This window comes from Castanea sativa, chromosome 11 (genome assembly GCF_040712315.1).
Source record: "Castanea sativa cultivar Marrone di Chiusa Pesio chromosome 11, ASM4071231v1".
Classification (NCBI taxonomy): domain Eukaryota; kingdom Viridiplantae; phylum Streptophyta; class Magnoliopsida; order Fagales; family Fagaceae; genus Castanea; species Castanea sativa.
The window spans coordinates 22,341,499-22,352,842 of record NC_134023.1 but is presented as its reverse complement, the minus strand read 5'-3'; the positions used below and the strand labels follow the sequence as shown (position 1 = coordinate 22,352,842).

The 11,344-nt window shown below is 43.9% G+C and overlaps 1 protein-coding gene across 1 annotated transcript; it reads right to left on the bottom strand.

Annotated features, from left to right (window-relative positions):
* Positions 1-9,620: 9,620 nt before the first annotated feature.
* LOC142616234 (heavy metal-associated isoprenylated plant protein 47-like) lies at positions 9,621-10,141 on the bottom strand. Its single transcript, XM_075789117.1, has 2 exons — positions 10,057-10,141; positions 9,621-9,904 (listed from the first exon to the last, which is right to left on the bottom strand). The coding sequence occupies exons 1-2, from the start codon at positions 10,139-10,141 to the stop codon at positions 9,621-9,623; spliced, it is 369 nt and encodes a 122-aa protein (XP_075645232.1).
* Positions 10,142-11,344: the final 1,203 nt, after the last annotated feature.

Sequence of the window (11,344 nt, the reverse complement as noted above, 5' to 3'; positions counted from 1 at the left end):
AACTTAGGGCGGCTCATTTGATTCTAGGGTACGACCCTATCTCCTCGGACTTCCAAGAGATCGAGAACGCAATAATCGCGGGTGACCAAAGGCGTAGGAGGATTCACGTAGCCCGACCCCACTTCTTGGCTGACCACGACATTCCTGACGCTCCTCACACTGTATTGTACACACAGCCCATAGCGGCAATCCCCCTCGCCACGCACTTTTAGGCAATTGCTGTGCCGGAGGAGCAAGTGTCTTCTTCGAACACGTTGGACGAGGAGATAGAACAGTTTCAGCTCGAGGACGCCCCACGACCTCGCGGAAACCCGTTCGTTGTTCTCTCCGACGAGGAAGAAGAAGCAGCTGAGGCCTCTGGGATCGCAGGTCTAGTGATAGCGCGTCCAGATGACAACTCCATTGAAGAAGAGATGGACGAGCTGAAGGACCTTATGACCGCGAGAGGCGCACGGGTGGCAAAGAAGGGAACGAGGGGGTCCCAAGTTCCCCTAGCTTTACCACCACCTCCTCCTCCTCCAGCCGACCCCAAGCCTCCGACCGAAGATCCCAAAAAGAAAAGGAAGGCAGAGGCCGAGAGGGCTGGTGGCGAAAAGCAAAAGAAAATAAAACAGCCCGCACCAGCCCAGCAGCAGAAATTGGACAAGGGCAAAGGGCGTGCCCGCTCAGTTGAAAGCGGGGAGGTCAGAGACGTGGCCGAGGTGCGCCGAGCACCAGCTACCTGGTCTCCTGACTTGAGACTGGACGGTGCACCCATTCCCTACCACTCTAGCATTAGGGCAGTCCAACAAGGCCACGCCCACCATTTGGCCGAGGTGTTGGAGCGCCCTCTTCTACTGCCCAAGGACATGGAAACCTTGGAAAAGATGGGCCAGCCTCAATTATTCCTTTCATTAAAAAGGGGTTTAGCTCTGGTAAGTTCCACCTCTCACTTGTACTCTAGATTCATTTGTAGACACTTTACCATTTTTAACCTCCTGACATTTTCGCAGTCCATCCAAGAAGTTTTTGCGGCCGAGAAGTTTGTGGAGGACTATCGGAAGCGAGCTGGAATGGAGCAAGAGCTAAGGCAGGAGACAGAAAGGTCCCTAGGCCAGGCCTTAGCAGAAAACGGAAAGATCACATCGTAGCTGGCTGACCTGAAAAGAGAAAGGGATGGTGCCGAGGCCAGCTTAAAGACGATAGAGACCCAGGTGGAGGGGCAGCGTAAGCTTCTTCGCCAAAAGGACGACGAGCTTTCTCTAGCCTAACGGGCACGCTCCGACTTGGAGAAGGAGCTTACGCGAATGAAGGAGGAGGCTCGCACCCACAAGCAAGCACTGGAGGCAGCGAAGAAGGCCAGCTATCAGGAGGGGGTGACTAGAACGCAAGAGCTGTTGACAGAGGCTTTTGCGGCCTTGTGCCGAGAGTACTGTCAGCAGGTCTAGAGAGAGGCCATGAATGCAGCAGGGGTTCCTCAAGCTTCCGAGCTGAGGAAGCCCGAGAACATTTGGCTTCCCCTAGACATACAGGAAATTGAAGACCCTCATGTTGTTGCCTCTCCTGCCCTTCCTCTTGTGGTGCAAGAACTTGTTCCTGATCCTATAGAACCTGAAGGTTCCCATAAAGAGAAGGATGAGTGTGGTGGTGTCGAGAAGGAGCAGATTCAAGACATGGAGCCCCTCATCCCTTCAACAGACAAAGGGAAGCAAGTTTTGTCCACCTTTGAGCTAGAACTGAAGAGTACCGAGGCTGGCAGCAGCTCCCTCCAAGACCCCCCTCCACAAGCTTAAGGCCTAGGATAGAACTTTTTGTACTCCTCCCTTTTTTTTTGATGTATATGATTAATGAAGAACAGTTTTATTCAATTTTCATTCATGTTGTATTTGTTTTACTTTATTTTTTTTATGCTTGTCATGAGAGTTCTCACTAATAAATAGTTAAAGGGAGAATAGAATAAATAAGTCTAACTCCACCAATCAAACAACTATAACTTCAAAACAGCCGTATAACTTAGTTTGGACATTAATCAATGCCTTAGTTAAAAGACCCATATGATGGATAAACCTTTGTAATGTGAAGTATTGCTTTCAGTAGAATGTAGGGTCCGAGGACCATTCCTTACAAAAATTTGTTTACCACTTAAAGATATAGAACTTCAGATCCGAATTAATGGGTGGTAAGATAACGATTTCCACAAAACGTGTAATAAGAATAAGAACAGTGACAAGATATTAAGAATAGTAACTTCAAATGTTAATTTCTCCAAAGTAGGAGGTCCGAGGACCCGGCATAACTAAGGTTCTGTTTAACAAATGACAAGATATCAATTTCCACAAGGCTTGTGGTCTGAGGACTACACTTAACCAAGTTTCTGTTTGACTCTTAAGAATAGTAACTTCAAATGTTAATTTCCCCAAAGTAGAAGGTCCGAGGACCCGGCATAACTAAGGTTCTGTTTAACAAATGACAAGATATCAATTTCCAGAAGGCTTGTGGTCCGAGGACTACACTTAACCAAGTTTCTGTTTGACTCTTAAGAATAGTAACTTCAAATGTTAATTTTCCCAAAGTAGGAGGTCCGAGGACCCGGCATAACTAAGGTTCTATTTAACAAATGACAAGATATCAATTTCCACAAGGCTTGTGGTCTGAGGACTACACTTAACCAAGTTTCTGTTTGACTCTTAAGAATAGTAACTGCAAGCCCCTGAGGTATTTATAACTTTGAACTACTAACTAACAAAAGCACATTTTATTAATAATAATACCTTTGAAGGTTATTTACATTCCATGGGCGTGGTACAATTCTTTCATCTAGGTCAGCTAACCGATACGACCCTATGCCCGCTACTGAAAAAATGCGATAGGGGCCTTCCCAGTTTGGTCCTAGCTTACCCCAAGCTGGGTTCTTAGAAGCGCCCACAACTTTTCTTAGTACGAGATCCCCAGGCGCGAGTGGTCTTAGTTTCACGTGGGCATCATATTCCCGTTTAAGCTTCTGTTGATAATAAGCCATTTGGACCATAGCTGCCTCGCGTCGTTCCTCGAGTAAATCAAGAGCTTTCTCCAGGAGGCCATCGTTATTCTCCGGACTAAAAGTACTTGTCTTCAGGGTGGGAAATCCAGATTCCAAAGGTATCACCGCCTCGGCTCCATAATTCATAGAGAATGACGTTTCTCCCGTGGACCTGCGCGGTGTAGTCCGATACGTCCACAGAACATGTGTGAGCTCTTCTACCCATCTGCCCTTCGCATCGTCCAACCTTTTCTTCAGCCCACTGACTATGACCTTGTTAACGGCCTCGGCTTGCCCATTTCCCTGAGGATAAGCTGGGGTGGAGTATCTATTTATGATGCCCATGTCACCACAATATTTCCTAAAAGCCTTGCTGTCGAATTGAACGCCATTGTCTGAGATAAGTGTGTGTGGTATACCGAATCTAGTGACGATGTTTTTCCAGACAAATTTCTTGGAATCAACGTCTCTGATATTTGCTAAGGGCTCGGCCTCAACCCATTTAGTGAAATAGTCTGTCCCCACGAGAAGCCATCTTTTGTTTCCTGCAGCCCTCAGAAAGGGCCCCACTATGTCCAATCCCCACTGTGCAAAAGGCCAAGGACTAGAGAGAGGATTTAGAGCCCCTCCAGGTTGATGAATATTAGGGGCGAACCTCTGGCATTGATCACATTTTCGAGCATAATCCTGAGCCTCCCTCTGCATATTGGGCCACCAATAACCCTGAGTCAGAGCTCTGTGGGCTAAGGATCTTCCCCCGATGTGGCTCCCACAAATCCCTTCATGCAGTTCTTCCAGAAGTGCTTCTGTTGATTCAGGGTGCACACACAACAAGTACGGTCCTAAGAAGGATCGTTTATACAGTTTCTGGTCCTCGGACAACCAGAAACGTGGCGCCTTTCGACGTATCTTATCTGCTTCAGACTTGTCCTCAAGAAGGATGTCATTCTTAAGAAAAGATATAATCGAGTCAATCCAACTAGGTCCAGGCCTTATCAGATGAATGTAAACTGCGTTGACAATAGTAAGAGTTGGCTCTAGTAAATCCTCCACAAGGATAATCCTAGGCAAGCCCTGAGCCGAAGACGTTGCTAACGTAGCCAAAGAATCTGCATGGGTGTTTCCATTCCTAGAAATGTGAGCTAAAACGAAGGAGTCAAATTCAGCTTGCTGGCGCTTGACCTGGGCCAAATATTCTTGCATTCTTGGGTCCCTAGCCTCCATGGTCCCCGTGACTTGTCCGACTACTAACTGAGAGTCCGAGAACAGATGGATTTTCTTTCCAACCATCTTGTGTACCATCTTCATGCCCACCAAGACTGCTTCATACTCGGCCTCATTATTAGTAGCCGAGAACGCCAATCTTAAAGATTTTTCGAAGACAATTCCCTCAGGGGACATCAGGACAAGTCCAACACCAAACCCTCTCTGATTAGCTGCCCCATCCACATATACTTTCCAAGTCGGAGGTACTGCAGTTGTGATCACACCAACTGATTTTTCATCCATGTATGCCTCTTTCAGAGTTTCTTCTAGCAATGGTTCGGTAAACTCTGCCACCAAGTCAGCGAGGACCTGGCCCTTCACCGAGGTGCGAGGCCTGTATTTAACGTCAAAGGCTCCTAAAATGGTCCCCCACTTTGCCACCCTGCCAGAGTAATCGGCGCTGCGTAACACTGCCTTGAGAGGCAATTGGGTCAGAACCACCACAGTGTGAGACTGGAAATAATGAGGAAGTTTGCGTGTGGCATGAACTATGGCCAGAAGTGCTTTCTCCAAGAGTAGATAGTGCACCTCGGCCTCATTTAAAGACTTACTAACGTAGTAGACTGGTCTTTGCACCCCGCTTTCATCCCTTATAAGGACCAGGCTGACCGCGTGGACGGCCACTGCTAGATAAGCAAACAAAACCTCATCCGCCTCGGGGCGAGACAAAATAGGTGGCCGAGAAAGATATTGCTTAAGCTGTTGGAAGGCTAACACGCAGTCCTCTGTCCATTGAAACCCCTTCCATTTATTCAACAATTGGAAGAAAGGACGGCATCGGTCAGCTGACCGAGAAATGAACCTATTCAATGCAGCAATCATTCCAGTCAATTTATGGATTTCTTTCGGGTTCCAAGGTGGCTGCAAATCCTGAATAGCCTTGACCTGCGCTGGGTTCACCTCTATGCCTCTATGAGTAATCATATATCCCAAGAACTTTCCAGACCCCACGCCAAAAGAGCACTTTGAGGCGTTAAGGCGTAGCTTGTACTTTCTTAGCATCTGGAAGGTGTCGGCCAGATCTTTCACATGTGAAGGTATTGTTTTACTCTTCACCACCATATCATCCACATATACTTCAATGGTCTTCCCTAGTTGCTGTTCGAACATTCTGGTCATCATTCTTTGGTAAGTAGCCCTAGCATTCTTCAACCCAAATGGCATGACCTTATAGTGGTAGTTCCCCGTTAGAGTAATGAAAGCAGTCTTCTCTTGATCCTCCAATGCCAAGGGAATCTGATGGTAACCCTGGAAGGCGTCCAAAAAACTCATCCGAGGATGTCCGATAGTGGCATCCACCAGTTGATTAATATGCGGCATTGGGAACAAATCCTTGGGGCAGGCCTTGTTCAAATATGTGAAATCCACACATACTCTCCATGTTCCATTCTTATTTTTAACCACAACCGTATGCGCCAACCATTCAGGGTAGAAAACTTCTTTAATAGCTCCAGCCTTCTTGAGTTTGAGCACCTCTTCCTTCACGGCCTCGGAATGTTCTTTGGAAGAACGCCGAGGTGGCTGCCTTCTCGGAACAATAGCAGGGTTGACGTTTAAATGATGACAAATGAACCTTGGGTCCACGCCGGGAGCCTTATAAGGGTCCCACGCAAAAATATCAATATTGTCCTTCAGAAATTCCAACAACTCCATCTTCTCCTGGTGTGACAAACGTATGCCAACTTGGAAGAACCTCTCTGGGTCATCCGCTATCAAAAACTTCTCCAACTCCTCACAAACAGCCTCTTCTCCTGTCTCCGCTCCAGGTGCATTTGGAGCTGTTAATTGCTATGACTCTTGGATGGGCAAAGCTGATAACTCGGCTTCTGTCTGATGAAGCACTACGGCCGATATGCATTGCTTGGCCACCGATTGCTGCCGAGGATTTCCTCAACATATTCCCCCGAGGGGAACTTAACCTTAACATGCAAGGTAGAGGAGATGGCTCCTAGAGCGTGCAGCCATGGCCTGGCGAGGATGGCTGTATATGGGGAGCACGCGTCAACCACAATGAAATCCACCTCAACCGTTTCTGAGCCAGATTGAACGGGCAAACGAATCTGTCCCTTCGGCACAACGGCCCTTCCTTCGAAGCTTATGAGTGGCGAGTCATAAGGAGTAAGATCCTCCAGCTTCAACCTTAGCCCCTTAAATAAATCAGGGTACATGATATCTGCACCGCTGCCTTGATCAATCATCACTCTCTTGACATCATAACTCCCTATCATGAGAGTGACCACAAGAGCATCGTTAGGGGGTTAAATGGTACCAACCTTATCCTCCTCCGAAAATCCCAAGACGAGTAAAGTCACCTTCAACCTCTTCGGCCTACAGCCTGCCTCCTCGGCCTGAGAATGGGAAACCGCCATCACCCTAGTGGGACCTGAACCAATCCTGCCAGGTGCAGCGAAGATAACGTTAATTGTTCCCAATGCCGGCCGAGATGGATTATTCTTCTGATTATTCGAGCTAGATTGACTGCCCTGTCCACCAGGTTGACACAAGTGCTGCTTTAGTTTTCCTTCATTGACCAGCTGCTCCAAGTGGTTCCAAAGGGTCCGACAGTTCTCGATAGTGTGGCCCACGTCCTGATGGTACTGACAAAAGAGGTTCTGATTCCTCTTCGCAGGGTCTCCTGCCATCTTACTAGGCCACCTAAAGAAGGGCTCCTTACGAACTTTCTCCAGTAATTGGTGTACTGGTTCTCGGAACACAGTGTTCACGGCCTGAGTTGCTGCCGAGTCGGATTGACTGATATAATCTCTCCTCGGCTTGTTGTTGTGGTATCTGTCCAACCTGAAATCCCTTCTCTCCTGCGGGATAACCTTCTCCTTACCCTTTCCTTGATGCTGGTCTTCCTCCACTCTTTTGTACTCGTCAATACGGTCCATGAGGCGACGTACGCTGCGGACGGGCTTTTTGGTCAAAGACTTTCTCAAGTCGTGATCAGTAGGAAGACCTACCTTAAAGGTATTAAGCGCCACCTCATTGAAGTCACCATCTATATCATTAAACATCTCCCAGTACCGGTCGGAATATGCTTTCAACATCTCCCCTTCCCTCATGGACATAGATAATAGCGAGTTTAATGGCCGAGGCACTCTGCTACACGTAATAAACCATGAATCGAATGCTCTAGTAAGCTCCCTGAACGAACCTACAGAGCCTGCCTTAAGGTCGTTGAACCACCTCATAGCAACAGGTCCCAAGCTAGAGGGGAAAACTTTACACATCAGGGTCTCGTTATGAGAGTGCAGCACCATCCTTTTGTTAAAGAGACTCACATACTCCACTGGATCAGTTCGGCCATTGTAGGTAGTAAAGGTGGGCTGGGTAAACCTCCTGGGAAGCCTCCCTTTCTCAATCCTCCGTGAAAATGGGGATTTAGAGAGTTGGTGCAATGCTCGACTCATAGCATCGTTCCCTAAACCCCTAGAAGGAAGCTTCTTGCGTCTGCGAGCTGGCTGGTCGTCCTCCTCACAAGAGGACATTGCGCTGGGGGGTGAGCATGACCTTGAGCTGTAACTACCTCCCCAGACCTCCTTTGAGGAAGGATTAGATGAGGACGGTGAAGACCTACGTCTGGCACGGCATAGCTTCCTCTTCAAACGATTAATCTCCTTCTGCATGGCTTTAGCACCATCCTCATGGGTGGTGCTACCACCGCCATGAGTATGGCTAGCCCTAGGGTATTCTGTATGGACACTTCCCTCACGATCCCTTCGACGCTCGAAAAGATCCTCCGGTTGTGATCCCTGTGATTCTGCATGGTGAGAACCTAGGCCTGCCATAGTATCCCAACTCCTTCTAGGCTAGATTCCCCACAGACGGCGCCAATTGTAAGTGCACAATTGTACCTGGACCCAAAGACAACTACGGGCTCAGGCCCAATGAGCCTTAAACAATGAAATTTGTAGAGTGTGGGCTTGAAACCTAGGTTAGAAGTACTGAGAACTTGATAACAGGCTAAAAGTTACAAACACTTGTAAATAATAAACGATAATTGCAAATGGACCTCCGAGGACATAAGCCGAGGACTCTCCCTGTATTATTTCTCATTCTTTCTTAAAGATTACAATTCTTAATTTTTCTTTTTTGTTTCTTGCCCCTCCCCTTTTTTGGCATTCATTCCCCTTAAATACTTCTTTTCCTGATGCTTTATCCACGTGTTGCTCCAACCCCCTCCTCTCTAGATATTTATTTTCTTAATGCCTTTGAATAATGACCAAAAGTTTCAGTTCTACTGTTCAAGGGTTACTTCCCCATTAATGCGGCCAGGGGGTAGGTGCAGAGTTTTTAATATGGAGGTGGCAGCCTTTGCTTTTGGTATTTTTCCCACATCGGTATACCTCGAAGGCTCAAGATTTCCCCCTTTTAACCAACAGTCCTTCTAGAATTCTGCCTTACCCTTCATAGTGAATCTCCAAATCCTCTTGGATCTGTCTGAGGAGAAGCTCACCCTCGGCTGTATCCTCAGACCCTCGGCGTATGGGCCGATTTGTAGTACTAACCAATTCTTAACTCCAGAGCAGATCGGCCCTCCTTGCTAGAGCCCAAAGGCCCAAATACCTGCTTGGGTCCTTTTACTCCCACAAGTATTATTCTCATTCAATGCCATAAATGGTAAAAAATAATAATAAATAAAATGAGAGATCGTGTAGCTCTAATGTTATTCTTATTACATTTTCATAATTCAAGTGGAAATTTATTTAGTTTCCAATCATAACACATCCACATTCTCCCACTTTTTTTTTATAAGAAAACTTATTCAAACATTAATTTTACATAATTAGATGTCTAATTTCAGAGAAGGTATTTGGTATTTTATAATATTATGTTAGCGGTATCAAAATACAATAAGCGTGAGATATGTTAACAAAAAATAACTAACCACTAACGACTAAAAAATGTGTTAGCGGATAGTTATTTTTGCATATATGTCTCTCGTTTATTGAATTTTGATACAGATGACGTGGTATCATTTTGATAAAAAAAAAAAATTTCCTAATTTTAAAAGCGTAAATTAACATTCCAGATTTAAGATCCTTTAAATTAATCTTACAAAGTTCTGTCAGCACATATTTTCCCTCAATCTCTCATAACATAAATCGACCATTTTGATCTGCATTTGTCTCTTGCTAAGGGCAGTCTCTAATTTGTTAATATCTTCCCTTTTGTGTGCGCTTTACGAATCATCTTTCCAACTTTGCCTTATTTGAACATATCAATGATCACTTTTTATTTAAGTAATAATATTTGGTTCTAATAAATATCTCATAAAGACCCATTTATTCTAAGTGAGACGAGATATATGGTTGACAAAGCATGTAAACACCAATTAAAGATGAAATGAAAATTACAAGATGGTGCAAGCATATGTGTCATGACAGGGCTCTCTAATCTCACAGAATAGCAATGCGTATGGAGGCAAATTATATCCATGACTATGAGTCCCAGCCATGTACTGTATCTTCGTTTCCTCTTCTTTCTCCGTTTCTTCTTTGTCTTCTGCAACGCTTACTATGCTCGCATACCCTACTTTCTTCCTTAGCAACATTGCAAGTTTAGCTGTATCAATCCCCTCGCCTTTTACCTCTATTTGGTCATTGTCTTGACCTTTTAAACATGCTGATTCCACCCCTGAACATGTCCAATGTAACTTGTAAAATAATTTTATGTACAAGTACAACTATACATAGTTAAAAAGAGGATCAAGTAGTATTTGTAATTGTAAAAAAAAATGTTCCAAATTTTGTGATACAACTATGTACGAACGTGGCTTAATTTGTTACCTGAAATGCCAACTGCTATCTTCATTGCTTTTGTACGGGCCTCATCGCCTTTCTTAATGCGAAAAAAACACCTCTGGCCATCCATGGACAGCCTGATGACCACCCTTTGCTTAAGAAAGAAAACATAAATATAATCATATATAAATATTGATGCAATTTTGAAATAGCAAATACTTATTTTCTATTAGAAAGTTGAGCCGTCACTAGTGCATTCCTAGCAAATAAACTTTTTCCGATTGCATACCTTCATGCTCTTCGTTTGTTAGAAATGATGGACCAAAAAGCCAATCAACTTGTGGGAGAGAATAGAATTTGGAGGTCTGCTATTTATAGGCCTCCAAGTGAACAGTTTGCTGAGGGCTATAGGAAGTCATGAGGAACATACGGGATTCATGTTTCATTGTAACGTGTTTATCTTTGCAATTAAAGGAAAATGTTAAAATTATTATCAATTTAAATAAAAATGTTATAAATGATATCACAGTAAATATTACTTGTGTCAAATTAAACAATACAGCATATAAACTTCAAAATTATATCAATTTATACAGGACTTATAGATTAATAAAATTTGGGTAAATTGCACATTACACCTCTAAAGTTTGAGGGTATTTAGATTTTATACTCTGAAGTTTCAGATTTTGAAATTTATCCGTTAAAGTTCTATTCAATTTGCATCAATTGTCTTTCCATCCTTATTAGTAAAAAAGTTCCACATAAACTTGTCATGGGTGTTTAATTTGTTCAATAAAATGATGTAATCTCATTTTTGTAGCCTAAAAAAAATTAAAAATCACATAACAAAAAAATGTAGTATCATTTTATTGGATGAACTAAACACGCGTAGTAAACTTATGTAGCACTTCAAAAAATATATGGATGGAGTGATTGTTAATGCAAATGAAATAGAACTTCAAGGGGTAAAAATACAAATTTTGAAATTTTACGGTGTAAAATCAAAACACTTCCAAACTTTAGAGGTATAGTTTGCAATTTAGCCTAAAATTTGTTATAAACATAATATCATTAAAAAGAAAACTAATATTCTATTAATGAGCTTGAAATTATGAGACCCCTCTTCATTAGATTTCTGAAAACCAAATTGTGAGCACACGGTTAAGAAAAGATTACACGATAGAGCAAAAGGATGAATCATATATAGTAGGGGTCCCAATTACCTATTCTCACAACTACTACAACTATATATAGTAAAGAGGTTCACATGGTGTTTGCAATTGTAGTGCATTTCTAGCATAACCCTTCCAATTGCATACTTTCAATGGTCTTG

Bases quoted from the DNA above. Each gene is read 5' to 3' on its own strand.
- LOC142616234 (XM_075789117.1), bottom strand. From the start codon at position 10,141: ATGGATGGCCAGAGGTGTTTTTTTCGCATTAAGAAAGGCGATGAGGCC. The intron at 9,905-10,056 runs GTAACAAATTAA...GGACATGTTCAG, and splicing joins GATAGCAGTTGGCATTTCAG to GGGTGGAATCAGCATGTTTA.